Genomic DNA, 14,487 nt, shown 5'->3' with positions numbered 1-14,487 from the left:
CATTTTCCCCAATGATACAATAAAGAGGCTAGTTGTGACTAGTTCAGTGTTGTTCTGCTCTGAGTAAGGCCTAGTGTGTGGTGCCGAGATGTTTTAATGCCCGGGTAGAGCTGGTTAGAGCCCAACGCCCTGTTACAGGTGGATATCATGCTCGGCAGCTCACTGTGAGATTCCACAGCATGTCAAGGGCGACAGGGCCAGTAAATGAAAGGTCGCTGGTTTGAATACCCGAGCCGACAAGGTGAAAAATCAGTCGATGTGCCTTTGAGCAAGGCACTTAACCCTAATTTGCTCCAGGGGCACCATACTACTGTGGCTGAGACTGTAAAACACATTTCACTGCACCTATCTGGTGTATGTGTGTCACGGTTTCGGCCGAGGCTGCCTCTCTCCCTTGTTCGGGCAGGCTTCGGCGTTCGTCGTCTCCGGAATTCTAGCTGCCACCGATTTATGTTTTCATGTTCGTTTGCTTTTGTCTGTTTGTGTCACACCTGTTTCTGTTTTACGTGATTAGTATCCTATAAGTTTCTCGTTGTGTTTGTCTTGTGTTGTGTGTGATTGTTTTCGTCAGTGTTGTGTTTGCTCGGTTGAGCATATTTCTCTCCACTGCGCTGGAGCTCGTTTGCACTTGTTTCGTGCACTACATATTTTGTCGCACCTGTTTTGTGCGCATTTTGCCTACACGCCTTTGGCGTAGTTTAGCTGTTGGGCTTTGTTGCCCTGTTGCCTGTGTTTGGGTCGGAATACAGCTTTTGGAACCTACCGTCTGCGTCCTGCATCTGATTTCCTACACCACACCTACACACGCCCTGACAGAATCACACACCACCCATGGAATCAGCAGGAGCAGAAGCAGCCCAGACAAGACTGGAAGCCCAGGTTCGGGATCAGCAGGAGCAACTCCTGCAGATGGGGAACGCCCTGCAGGAGGTTATTTCCACACTCCGAGGCTGGGGTTCGCCTCCACCACCGCCCGCCCAGCCAGCACCATCGGTCAGCCCGCCCGTTCCAGCACCGGAACATCGAGGAGTCCGTCTATCTCTCCCGAGGGCTTACGACGGGACAGCGGCTGGGTGTCAGGGGTTCTTGCTCCAGGTCGAGCTGTACCTGGCCACAGTCCATCCGGCACCTTCAGGGCATGAGAGCGTGTCCGCCCTAATCTCCTGCCTGGCCGGTAAAGCGTTGGAGTGGGCCAACGCAGAGTGGAGGAAGATCGACGCCACGACCATCACCTACACCGAGTTCTCCCGCCGCTTTAGGGCGGTGTTCGACCATCCCCCGGAGGGGAAAGCGGCGGGGGAGCGTCTGGTCTTCCTTAGGCAGGGGAGGAGGAGTGCCCAGGAATTCGCACTCGAATTCCGTACTCTAGCGGCAGATGCAGGGTGGAATGATCGGGCCCTCATCGATCTCTACCGATGTAGCCTCAGAGAGGACGTCCGTCGGGAGCTGGCCTGTCGGGACGCCAGTCTCACTTTCGACCAGCTGGTCGACATGTCAATTAGGTTGGATAACCTATTGGCTACCCGCGGACGTCCTGAGGGGGGTCCGTCCATTCCATCCTCCAGCGCACCCGAGCCGTGTCCTATGGAGCTCGGGGGCGCTGGCGCTAGAGGTAGGAGGAGTCGGCAGAGTGGGGGGTCCATCCACTGCACCAACTGTGGTCGGGGAGGACACACCGCGGCTAGGTGCTGGGGATGGCCTCCTCGGGGAGATGACGACAGGTCCCGCACTGGGGATTCCCTCCAGGTGAGTAGGCGCCCCACTCACCCAGAGCTCACTGTTGCCCATTTTTGTATGCCTGTGTGTTTTCCGCAGGTGGCACCTCATTCCCAGTGTAAGGCGCTGGTAGATTCAGGCGCGGCTGGGAATTTCATTGATAAGAAGTTTTGTTTAGAGTTAGGGTTTCCCCTTCTCCCTGTGGAAGTTCCTTTTCCCGTTCACGCCCTAGATAGTCGTCCGTTGGGTACGGGCTTAATCAGGGAGGTCACGGCGCCACTTAGGATGTGTGCGCAGGGGAGTCATCAGGAGATAATACAACTGTTTCTGATTGACTCTCCTGCGTATCCGGTGGTGCTGGGCATGCCCTGGTTAAGTACCCATAACCCCGTTATTTCGTGGCAGGAGAGGGCTCTGAAGGAGTGGTCTGCTCAGTGTGTGGGTAGATGTTTGGGCGTTTCCTTAGGGGCTACCTCGGTGGAAAGTCCAAACCAGGTGCCCGCATTGCACATTCCACCTGAGTATGGGGATCTGGCTATCGCGTTTAGTAAGGCGAGGGCGACGCGATTGCCACCCCATAGGCAGGGGGATTGTGCGATAGACCTTCAGGCAGGAGCTGCGCTCCCACGGAGTCATGTGTATCCTCTGTCTCAGGAGGAGAAGAAAGCTATGGAGGTTTACATAGACGAATCACTGAGACAAGGATACATACGGCCGTCCACTTCCCCCGCGTCCTCGAGTTTCTTTTTCGTGAAGAAGAAGGATGGGGGGTTGCGTCCGTGCATCGACTACCGTGGTCTCAATCAGATTACGGTGAAGTATAGTTATCCACTCCCGCTGATTGCGACCATGACTGAGTCGTTGCATGGGGCGCGTTTCTTCACGAAATTAGATCTCAGGAGCGCGTACAACTTGGTGCGCATCAGGAAGGATGATGAATGGAAAACAGCCTTTAGTACCACCTCGGGCCATTACGAGTATCTCGTCATGCCATACGGGTTGATGAATGCTCCGTCAGTGTTCCAATCATTCGTGGATGAGATCTTCAGGGACATGCAGGGACAGGGAGTGGTGGTGTACATAGATGACATCCTCGTGTACTCACCTACCCGTGTCGAGCATGTGGCCCTGGTGCGCAGAGTGTTGCGGAGGCTGGTGGAGCACGACCTGTATGTGAAGGCAGAGAAGTGTCTGTTTTTCCAGGAGTCGATTTCCTTCTTGGGGTATCAGTTGTCTGCGTCAGGGGTGGAGATGGAGGTAGACCGAGTGTCAGCCGTGAGTAATTGGCAAACACCAACCACTGTGAAAGAGGTGCAGCAGTTTTTGGGGTTTGCGAATTACTACCGGAGGTTTATCCGGGGTTTTGGGCAGGTGGCAGCTCCCATCACGTCTCTCTTAAAGGGGGGCCCGGTGCGTCTGCAGTGGTCAGTCGAGGCGGACAGGGCTTTTAAGAAGCTGAAGGACCTGTTCACCTCGGCTCCGGTGCTGGCGCATCCGGATCCCTCCTTACCATTTCAGGTAGAGGTGGACGCGTCTGAAGCCGGTATTGGCGCCGTGCTGTCCCAACGGTCAGGCGCGCCACCTAAACTCCGCCCCGTTGCCTTCTATTCCAAGAAGCTCAGCCCGGCGGAGCGAAATTATGACGTAGGGGACAGGGAGCTGTTAGCTGTGGTCCAAGCCCTTAAGGTGTGGAGGCACTGGCTTGAGGGGGCTCAACACCCTTTCCTCATTTTGACGGACCACCGTAACCTGGAGTACATCCGGGCAGCGAGGAGGCTGAACCCTCGACAGGCTAGATGGAGTATGTTTTTGACCCGTTTCTCTTTTAAGATCACCTACATCCCTGGGTCACAAAACGGTAAGGCAGATGCACTGTCTCGGCGGTATGACGGGGAGGAGAGGTCCGTGGAGCCCACTCCCATACTGCCGGAGTCGTGTCTAGTGGCACCGGTGGTGTGGGAGCTCGATTCTGAGCTCGAGCGGGCATTACGCACCGACCCTAGTCCACCACAATGCCCGGAGGGTCGGAAGTATGTTCCGCTCGAGTGTCGGGATCGATTGATCTATTGGGCTCACACGTCACCCTCCTCTGGACATCCGGGTATCGGCCGGACAGTGCACTGTCTTAGTGCCAAATATTGGTGGCCTACGTTGGCCAGGGATGTGAGGGTTTATGTTTCCTCCTGCTCGGTGTGCGCCCAGTGTAAGGCGCCTAGACATCTGCCTAGGGGTAAGTTACTACCCCTGCCCGTTCCACAACGACCATGGTCCCACCTCTCGGTGGATTTTATAACTGACCTTCCCCTCTCTCAAGGGAATACTACACTCCTGGTCGTTGTGGATCGGTTCTCTAAGGCCTGTCGTTTGCTCCCCATGCCGGGTCTTCCTACTGCCCTACAAACCGCCGAAGCACTATTCACTCATGTGTTCCGGCACTACGGGGTGCCCGAGGACATTGTGGCTGACCGGGGTCCCCAATTCACCTCCAGAGTCTGGAGAGCTTTTATGGAGCGGTTGGGGGTCTCGGTGAGTCTCACCTCGGGTTACCACCCGGAGAGTAATGGGCAGGTGGAACGCGTAAACCAGGATGTGGGCAGGTTTCTCAGAACATACTGCCGGGACCGGCCGGAGGAGTGGGCGAGATATGTGCCCTGGGCTGAGATGGCACAGAACTCTCTTCGCCACTCCTCCACCCAACTAACCCCTTTTCAGTGTGTTTTAGGGTACCAGCCGGTTCTGGCACCATGGCATGAGAGCCAGATCGAGGCCCCCGCTGTGGATGAGTGGGTGCGGCGCTCGGAGGAGACGTGGAACGCTGCACACGTCCATCTGCAGCGTGCCATACGTCGACAGAAGACGAGCGCCGACCTACACCGCAGTGAGGGGCCTGTGTACGCACCTGGAGATCGAGTCTGGCTCTCTGCCAGAAACCTGCCCCTCCGCCTGCCCTGTCGGAAACTGGGTCGGCGGTTTGTAGGGCCATTTAAAGTCCTGAGAAGGTTGAACGAGGTTTGTTATAGATTACAGTTGCCAGTGGAGTATAAATGTATTAACCCCTCGTTCCATGTGTCCCTTCTCAGGCCGGTGGTAGCAGGCCCGCTCCAAGAACATGAGATCTTGGAGACCCCCCCGCCCCCGTTGGACATCGAGGGGGCACCGGCGTACACCGTGAGATCCATCTTGGATTCTAGACGTCGGAGAGGGGGTCTTCAGTATCTAGTGGAGTGGGAGGGGTACGGTCCGGAGGAGCGGTGCTGGGTGCCGAGGAGAGACATCTTGGACCCGTCGCTCCTGACGGAATTCCATCGGGGGTATCCGACGCGCCCTGCGCCGCGGCCTCCGGGTCGTCCCCAAGGCCGGAGTCGGCGCGCGTCTGGAGCCGCGCGTCAAGGGGGGGGTACTGTCACGGTTTCGGCCGAGGCTGCCTCTCTCCCTTGTTCGGGCAGGCTTCGGCGTTCGTCGTCTCCGGAATTCTAGCTGCCACCGATTTATGTTTTCATGTTCGTTTGCTTTTGTCTGTTTGTGTCACACCTGTTTCTGTTTTACGTGATTAGTATCCTATAAGTTTCTCGTTGTGTTTGTCTTGTGTTGTGTGTGATTGTTTTCGTCAGTGTTGTGTTTGCTCGGTTGAGCATATTTCTCTCCACTGCGCTGGAGCTCGTTTGCACTTGTTTCGTGCACTACATATTTTGTCGCACCTGTTTTGTGCGCATTTTGCCTACACGCCTTTGGCGTAGTTTAGCTGTTGGGCTTTGTTGCCCTGTTGCCTGTGTTTGGGTCGGAATACAGCTTTTGGAACCTACCGTCTGCGTCCTGCATCTGATTTCCTACACCACACCTACACACGCCCTGACAATGTGACAATAAAAAAAATAGGACACCGTCTCAGACCTGCTCTGTTTTCTCAAAATATAAACCTGAGTTGAGGTGTGTGTCTGTGTTACAGTCACTCTGTGCACAAAAGCAGGCAGCCTCAAGCATGTTTGTGTGGTTTTATGCATTGATCAAAGATAATATAATAACTGGTGCAAGTTCAAAGTGAGTTCACAGTACATGAGGAAATAAAGTTAAAGAGGAAGTAAGTATTGCAGTTGAACATCTAATGTGACTCTCTCTTTAAAAGATGCCATTACTCACTGCAGTGCAACATTGTCTGTTGTGTTCAGTGGCCCTGCACAGTTGCTCTGCCTGTCTTCCTGTTCATATCTATGGGACTCTACTTGTAATGCAAAGTGACATGTTTGGGATGAATGGCAGGGCTCGTGCCAGCCAGGACTGTTAGGCCTCTCTGTTCACATCTCAATGGAGACACTTCCTGTTGCTGCTTTGAACAGAGCCACATCACACAGACCAGCTGACTTTGAATCAGGACATTACATGATTTTGTTTTCATTCAATACTTCAGTCAGACCCAAAATGATTGGCACCAATGATAAAGATGAGCAAAAAAGACTATAAAATAAATAATACAAATACTGAGCAATATTATATGATTGGAAAAAGTAGATTATTTTATACTAATACAATTGCTCAGATAAAGATGTTTGATTTAACAGGTAATATATTTTTCTAAAAGATAGGGGTCCGAATTATTGGCACCCCTGTTTTCTATACCTTTCAGTACCTCACCTTGCGAGGATAACGTCACTGAGACTTTTAATAAAATGTTCTATGAGATTGGAGAACACGTTGGGAGGGACCATTGATCATTTCTCCATACAGAATCTTTCCAGATCCTTGATACCCTTTGTCTGCGCTTATGGACTGCCCTCCTCCATTCAAGCCACAGGTTTTAATTTCTTTGTGGATGTGTGCTATATATTTGATTATATATTAATAATATAAATTAATACTTAATATATCAATTATTACAAATACTTTATTTGAGCAATTGTATTAGTATAAAATAATATTCTCATTTTTGTTCCCATTTTTGTAGCATACAGTATAGATCAGTATTTGTATTATTTATTTTATACAGTCTTCTTGCTCCTCTTTATCAAGGTTGCCAATAATTCTGGATGTGACTGTAGAGATTACAAGAAATGTATGCAAAGGAATCGGCTGCTCAAGGGAGTCAAGTTCCACCACATCTTCACAGACAGTTTTTAAACCTCCAGTCCATGAAAACAGTAGCCTGACGACTCACACTAAATTCTTCTGCTGCTCTGTCGTTCGCTTCATTCACTACATCACCAAAAGTATGTGGACACCTGCTCGTTGAGCTTTATTGCTATGACAGGCTCCACTCTTCTGAGAAGGCTTTCCACTAAATGTTGGAACATTGCTGCGGGGACTTGCTTCCATTCAGCCACAAGAGTATTAGTGAGGTCGGGCACTGATGTTGGGCGATTAGGCCTGGCTCGCAGTCGGTGTTCCAATTCATCCCAAAGGTGCTCGATGGGGTTGAGGTCAGGGCTCTGTGCTGGCCAGTCAAGTTCTTCCACACTGATCTCGACAAATCGTTTCTGTATGAAGCTCATTTTTGTGCACAGAGGCTGAAACAGCAAAGGGCCTTCTCCAAACTGTTGCCACAAAGTTGGAAGCACAAAATCGTCTAGAATGCCATTGTATGCTGTAGCGTTAAGATTTCCCTTCACTGGAACCAAGGGGTCTAGACCGAACCATGAAAAACAGCCCCAGACCATTATTCTTCCTCCAAACTTGACAGTTGGCGCAATGCATTCGGGCAGGTAGCGTTCTTCTGACATCCGTCAAACCCAGATTCGTCCGTCAGACTGCCAGATGGTGAAGCGCGATTAATTACTCCAGAGAACGCGTTTCCACTTCTCCAGAGTCCAATGACGGTGAGCTTTACACCATTCCAGCCGACACTTGGCATTGCACATGGTCATCTTAGGCTTGTTTTAGGCTGCTTGGCCATGGAAACCCATTTCATGAAGCTCCAGACGAACAGTTCTTGTGCTGACGTTGCTTCCAGGGGCAGTTTGGAACTCGGTAGTGAGTGTTGCAACTGAGGACAGACGATTTTTACGCGCTTCAGCACTCGGCGGTCCCGTTCTGTGAGCTTGTGTGTCCTACCACTTCGTGGCTGAGCCGTTGTTGCTCCTAGACGTTTCCACTTCACAATAACAGCACTAACAGTTGACCGGGGCAGCTCTAGCAGGACAGAAAATCGACGAACTGACTTGTTGGAAAGGTGGCATCCTATGACGGTGCCACAATTTATTAAAAATACAAAACAGAAATAACCTATTTACATAAGTATTCATACCCTTTGCTATGAGACTCAAAATTGAGCTCAGGTGCATCCTGTTTCCATTGATCATCCTTGAGATGTTTCTACAACTTGATTGGAGTCCACCTGTGGTAAATTTAATTGATTGGACATGATTTGGAAAGGCACACACCTGTCTATATAAGGTCCCACAATTTGACAGTGCATGTCAGAGCAAAAACCAAGCCATGAGGTTGAAGAAATTGTCCGTAGAGCTCCGAGACAGGATTGTGTCGAGGTACAGATCTGGGGAAGGGTACTAAAAAATGTCTGCAGCATTGAAGGTCCCTAAGAACACAGCTGGCCGCGAGCCCAAACTGAGCAATAGGGGTGGAAGGGAGGTGACCAAGAATCCGATGGTCACTCTGACAGAGCTCTAGAGTTCCTCTGTGGAGATGGGAGAACCTTCCAGAAGGACAACCATCTCTGCAGCACTCCACCAATCAGGCCTTAATGGTAGAGTGTGCAGACGAAAGCCACTCCTCAGTAAAAGGCACATGACAGCCCACTTGGAGTTTGCCAAAAGGCACCTAAAGACTCTCAGACCATGAGAAACAAGATTCTCTGGTCTGATGAAACCAAGATTGAACTCTTTGGCCTGAATGCCAAGCGTCACATCTGGAGGAAACATGGCACCATCCCTAAGGTGAAGCATGGTGGTGGCAGCATCATTCTGTGGGGATGTTTTTCAGCGGCATGGACTGGGAGACTAGTCTGGATCGAGGGAAAGATGAACGGAGCAAAGTACAGAGAGATCCTTGATGAAAACCTGCTCCAGAGCACTCAGGACCTCAGACTGGGGCGAAGGTTCACCTTCCAACAGGACAACGACCCTAAGCACACAGCCAAGACAACGCAGGAGTTGCTTCGGGACAAGTCTCTGAATGTCCATGAGTGGCCCAGCCAGAGCCCAGACTTGAACCCGATTGAACATCTCTGGAGAGACCTGATAATAGCTGTGCAGCAACGCTCCCCATCCAACCTGACAGAGCTTGAGAGGATCTGCAGAGAAGAATGGGAGAAACTCCCCAAATACAGGTGTGCCAAGCTTGTAGCGTCATACCCAAGAAGACTCGATGCTGTAATCGCTGCCAAATGTGCTTCAACAAAGTACTGAGTAAAGGGTCTGAATACTTATGTAAATGTGATATTTCAGTAAAAAAAAAAAAAAAAAAAAGCTAAATAATTGATTGGATCATCTCTAACCTATGAGAGTATCAAAACCAATGACACATTTTCAAACCACCGCTTTACCCATGTGTGTTCTGTCTCTGGCTCAACCCATCGTATTCTGGTCAAATCAGATTGCCCAGAACGTGTTCACATTCGGTGAAGGGTCGGGCAGGTAGTCATATCCAAACTCGTTGCGGAGATGAAACTAACGTCCGTGGGCGTGGCGTAGTGTTTGGCAATTAAAACAGCACAGAAAATACAAAACTATTTAGACCTTAATCATCAACAACAAATGCCCAAACCTCAGGAATGGTCTCTCTCTCTCAGTCTGCAGTGTTCTACACACAAAGAAAGCAGAGTTGTTCCATATGATTTCATTTACTTTCTGACTGCACCCCTTTTGATTTGAAGGAAACCTTTCATACGTTTGCCCGTGGTAGAAGTGGTCAGGAAGGGACTTTTTGGACCTGAATGCCAAAACATTCAGGAGATAGAGGGCCTCAAAGTTGACCCATTTTTCATACCTCACCCCACCATAAGACATCCATTTTACATCGTCTGAGGTGTTTGTGTTGTGCCCGTCATCGGTTGAGACACAGCATACTCTTGAATACAAGGTGGGTGTAATTTCAATCTTAGAAATGTCAATCTTAGAATGGACCTATCCTTTCAGACCACTGCAATTTTGTTGGTACATCATTGAAATATAAATTGAATTGAACCTTTTACTTCCAATTACTACCAGAAAGATTGGCTGCTGGTCCACCCACCGTCGAATGCCAACTTGAATGGGAATGTCTATTCTATTATCTATATTTCTATGATTTCAAAAGGGTTCCTATGGAGGAGCGACGGTTTAATTTAGAACAATGGATATTCCCACTTAAGTCAACCATCTTTGTGGTACCATTTGAAAGTTTAAAGTTTATTCACATTTAAGTACATTTATCAGCCAATACATGACACCTACCTTGTATTCAAGAGTATGCTCTGTCTCAACCGATGGAAGGCACAACACAAACACCTCAGATTATGTAAAATAGGGTCTAAGCTGCATCATACTGTATATGAAAATGTTTACTCATTTTTAGATAATTTACATTAAAGCTAAAAAAATGACAAGTTTAATTAAAACGCTTATTTTTTCAATAAATCATGAAATAGGGTGACAACCCTGTTTGTAAGCTATCAAAATCATATCAAACTCAACCGTTTATCTTTTTCAGTGATAAAGACATGATAGGGTGGGGTATGCAACATGGCCTAACTTTGAGCACCTCAATCTCCTGAATGTTTTGGCAGTTAGGTTCAAAAAGTAACTTTCTGACCACTTCTACCATGGTCAAACATATATGGAAGGTTTCGTTTGAATCAAAAGGGGTGCAGTCAGAAAGTGATTGAAATCATATGGACCCACCAGTTAGATGCCTTAGTTTATAGAAAATGGAAAAAGGAGAAACAGGGTGGCCATTATAGGCCCAGACAGCTAAGTTACTGTAATGTGCTCTTAATTATGGTTATTAGGCCTGATTTTGTCTGTTAAATGCCTCGTCTGATCCCAAGCCTGGTGCTGCTGCAGCCCAAACCACTATCCGTGGTCTGACTCAGGCTGTTGGCCTGTTATGTGGACTGATACAGAGAAGTGGTAGTGTGAGGCTATATAATGGCTGCTTACCTCATGCTGACCTCTGCTTCTGGGTTTACTACTACATTTATTAACAGTGATGCTCTCTCTCTCCTCTCTCCACAGTGTCCAGTGTCATGAAACTAAATCCACAGCAAGCTCCGCTATATGTAAGTACTCCACTTTAATCCAAAATCTGTCTGTGGTGCATCTGGGAAATGGATTCAAAGCATCAAAACATAGTATGGCTATTTTCCATTGCTAATTAAAAGTTATATTTTGGTGACATGTAAATTATATAGTGTTGTTGAAATATTTGGATTAAAGGAACCTAAGAATAAAAGAGAGAAATGCATTCATTATATAGATAGTACATAGGATGTATGTGTACATAACATTGGGTTGAGTGAGTGATAGATAGAGACCTGTCTGTTCTCTGTGACTGAGGGTGGGTTGTAGGGCTACGCTGGATAATTGCATGTTGGTGCTTTGTTTGGGTTAGACCATGTTTAATTAGATTTACACAGGGCATGAGGCGCCCACGTGTCACAAGGGTGGCTGGGCTCAAGGCATAACACTGTTATTAGATTATGTGGCAAACCTGTTATACTCTGTTTAAACAGGCAGGCGGGACCTGCATGTTTAGGTGTCAAAAAGTTGCTCTTTTTAAAATGTATGACAAAACATGTTGATGCATCCAGGCAGGGAGTGAGACGTGACATATGACCGTCTGACCCATCTCTATAAAGTAACCAGTGCCTGACTTTGACTGAAATAGGTACCGGTACTCATTTTAGGTACTGTTTTATATTTAGGTGCAGGAACCCCACAATACTTTTGAGCTAATATTCTATAAGAGGTGTAGGAACTCAAACAGTAGAACATTTGAGGTGCCGGTACTCAGTTCCGGTAAGCTCCTGCCCAAGTCAAGCACTGAAAGTAATTCCTAAGCAGGCCTTAAAACTGCGACCAAAGCACTTGTATTTGCGACCCTTTGACTTGGCAGTGCGACACCATTTTTAGGGTGCCAGTGAATGTTTTTAGCTGGTCATGTTAGTTTTTGCTTCACAATTAGCTTTTAAAAAATGTATTATTATCGAGATTTATTCAAACAACAATGGGTATGCAACAATGGGTATGCAAACCAGGTATTCAAAAAGTTTTGTCCGAAATCTAGGTTGAATCTTTGCAATATGCAATTCAGTCATCATGCGCTGTTTGAAAGAACATTTCTAAAGGCTTTCTCAAAAAACCTTCCCAATTAAATGTTGCCTGCAAAGTAGGCCTACCTGGCAGAATGATATCATGATGATTTGAATCAATAGCGGGGCATTTGTTTTGCAAACTCTGCCATCACATGTAGCCTACACAGTACATTGTACAGAACAAAAACACAGCTAGCCAAACACAACAGTCTCTTGCTAGGCGAGCAATTGAGTCTAAAGGGCAACGACACCCTCCAATTTCTTGTAATGATTGTTCCCAGACCTCAAAAGTGGTCTCCTGATGTGGTTTAAGCATTGTTGTGGATTTAGAACATCACATTTTTGACATTGCGCAAAGGTTTTATTTATAAATTAGTTAATTAAAATGTAATGATTTGTGTATGGAGGGTAGGTCATTATAGGGTATAGGCTACTTGCTCATTCTGCAAATTAAAGATAACATTTAAATGTTGCGCACATCATCCGCTTTCCCGGGCCAGTATTATTTTTATTCAGGCCAGTAGCTTTCCGTTGGCACTGGCCCGGGCATGCTAATTTAAAAGATGGCTAGTCATTATTAGCCTGGTTCTGTATGGAATGCAGGTGCATTATGGGACACAGGTCAGGTTATTATTGCTGCGCAGCGTCGAATAATTGGTGCGACCAAATCGTGCTGGTGCCATCAACTGAAAAAGTTAGTCTAAAACCCTGCTCCTAAGTGGAGTCAATGGATAATATTATCTGTGTGACAATCTCTGTGATGCGAATGGGAGGCTTGCGTGAGTGATGGATATCTGAACCATCTCTGTGGCCTACTGTTAGTGTGTAGCATGAGTTAGCTCTAGAGGCCTGTAACTGGGTGTGTGGGTGTGGCTTTGGATGGGGCCTGGCTTCAAGTTGCCATTGGATCCCTGAGCAGAGCATTCAGCTCGGCCTGTGGAGCGGAAGGGGGTAGACTAAAGAGAGGGGAAAGGAGGGGGTTGTAGCTGTGTGATGTGTGGCCCGGCGGTGTCTGATTTCAGGGAGCAGCCACATGGAGAAGGGGATCAGCTGGGCTCAGTGCACACAGCTAGGCCTGGGCTCTCCTCTCTTCCCGGCAGAGCCCTCTGAGCATGCTCAGTACGCAAACAGGAAACCCAAGGCCATCAGACATATAGTAGGAGCAGGCTCCAGTCTTCCTCTGACAGCCAGGGGTTTTAATTGGGTAGATGCAGGAGACGTCTGTGTCAAATCAGAACTCTAGATGTGGTTTAGGAAGAAGACGCCGTTATACAAAATGTGCTGATTCATCCTCATTAATAGGGAGGAAAGCAAACAGAACCTGATCACTCTGAGGATCCGATCCCAGCCCTCCTCTTCACCACAGATATTCTGCTCTCAGATGCAAGATCAGCTATTACAACGCTGATCTAACACATTCATACAGTCCTTAGCTAGCCTCAGATCTGTGGCCTGCCATATTACCAGGGGTGGAAAGAGTACTGAAATATCAAGTAAAAGTAAAAAGTAGCTCATTTAAAAAGTACTTAGAGTCAAAGTAATTGAGTTACTTTTAAAATGAAAACATTGACCTTGATAATTAGCTAATTTCACTAAGGTTACCTGAACGTTGTTACACCTGATCTTTTCCATACATTACATTGAAAAAGGAAGAAAGGAAATTAATGTACAGAACTAATTTCACAAACTCACTCTTTCACTCACTCACCAGGGGTGGAAAGCCTACTGAAATATTCTCATCAAATAGAAGTACTGTTACTTCAATTACATTTTACTCAAGTAGAAGTACTGTTACTTCAATTACATTTTACTCAAGTAGAAGGAAAATTACTGATTTGCAAAAATACTCAAAAATGTACTCGGAAAAGCTGCTCAATTACAGTAATGAGAGTAGTTGTAATTAGTACTTTACACCTCTGAGTATTACTTCATTTTGCAGCACAGCACTTGCTTTAAAACTCTACTTGAATGATTTACTGATGTCAGAGCAACTGACAAAGTGTGTATGTCGTAACTAAAAGCTGGAAGCATGCAACCTATCACTCTTTGTGCCTGTTGTGATGGGCCAGGCTAACTACAGGATTCTTTCAGGAGTTGGAAACAAGCCTTCTGATTGCGGCAGCAGAAAGCATGCAGAAAACAAGTGATTTGATTCATACTCCAACACGTTTTCTAGGAGTACCTCTCCTACCCTCAGACAGGTGTTGTCATACCTTCCTGAGAACTAGACAGCTGCAGATCAACGTGACTGAGATGTGCTGCAGTTCTTGTGTCTGTGGTCACCATTTTTTGCTTCTTCCTGCTGTGTGTCTGCTGTTTCCTGTGCATTGCGTGACACTTGTCACCTTTCTATTCAAAATATTGAACAGAGAAGACAAAAAAAAGCCCAAGTAGCAACTGAACTCAAGTAACCCCTCTGTTCTAACTGTCATGTGAATTTCTACCTCTAATTCAACCTAAGCTTGAATCATTACCAGAGGTTGTAAGGCTCTGGTTTTAATCATCAATGATTCAAGGTCCACAACCCACAA

The 14,487-nt window shown here is 47.5% G+C and overlaps 1 protein-coding gene across 9 annotated transcripts in view; it reads left to right on the top strand.

The window, feature by feature from the left end:
* The window catches only part of LOC311134489 (A-kinase anchor protein 13-like), a 111,177-nt gene that overhangs the window by 16,041 nt on the left and 80,649 nt on the right, over nucleotides 1-14,487 (top strand). For all 9 annotated transcript variants that reach the window (XM_084168183.1, XM_084168187.1, XM_084168186.1 and 6 more), the window contains exon 2: nucleotides 10,878-10,921. In XM_084168183.1, coding sequence (XP_084024309.1) covers nucleotides 10,889-10,921 — 33 coding nt within the window. In that variant the 5' untranslated portion in view covers nucleotides 10,878-10,888. The remainder of the gene's footprint in view (nucleotides 1-10,877; nucleotides 10,922-14,487) is intronic.

Source organism: Coregonus lavaretus (genome assembly GCF_964263955.1).
Source record: "Coregonus lavaretus genome assembly, chromosome: 9".
Lineage (NCBI taxonomy): Eukaryota > Metazoa > Chordata > Actinopteri > Salmoniformes > Salmonidae > Coregonus > Coregonus lavaretus.
This window is presented reverse-complemented; position numbering and strand designations above follow the sequence as displayed.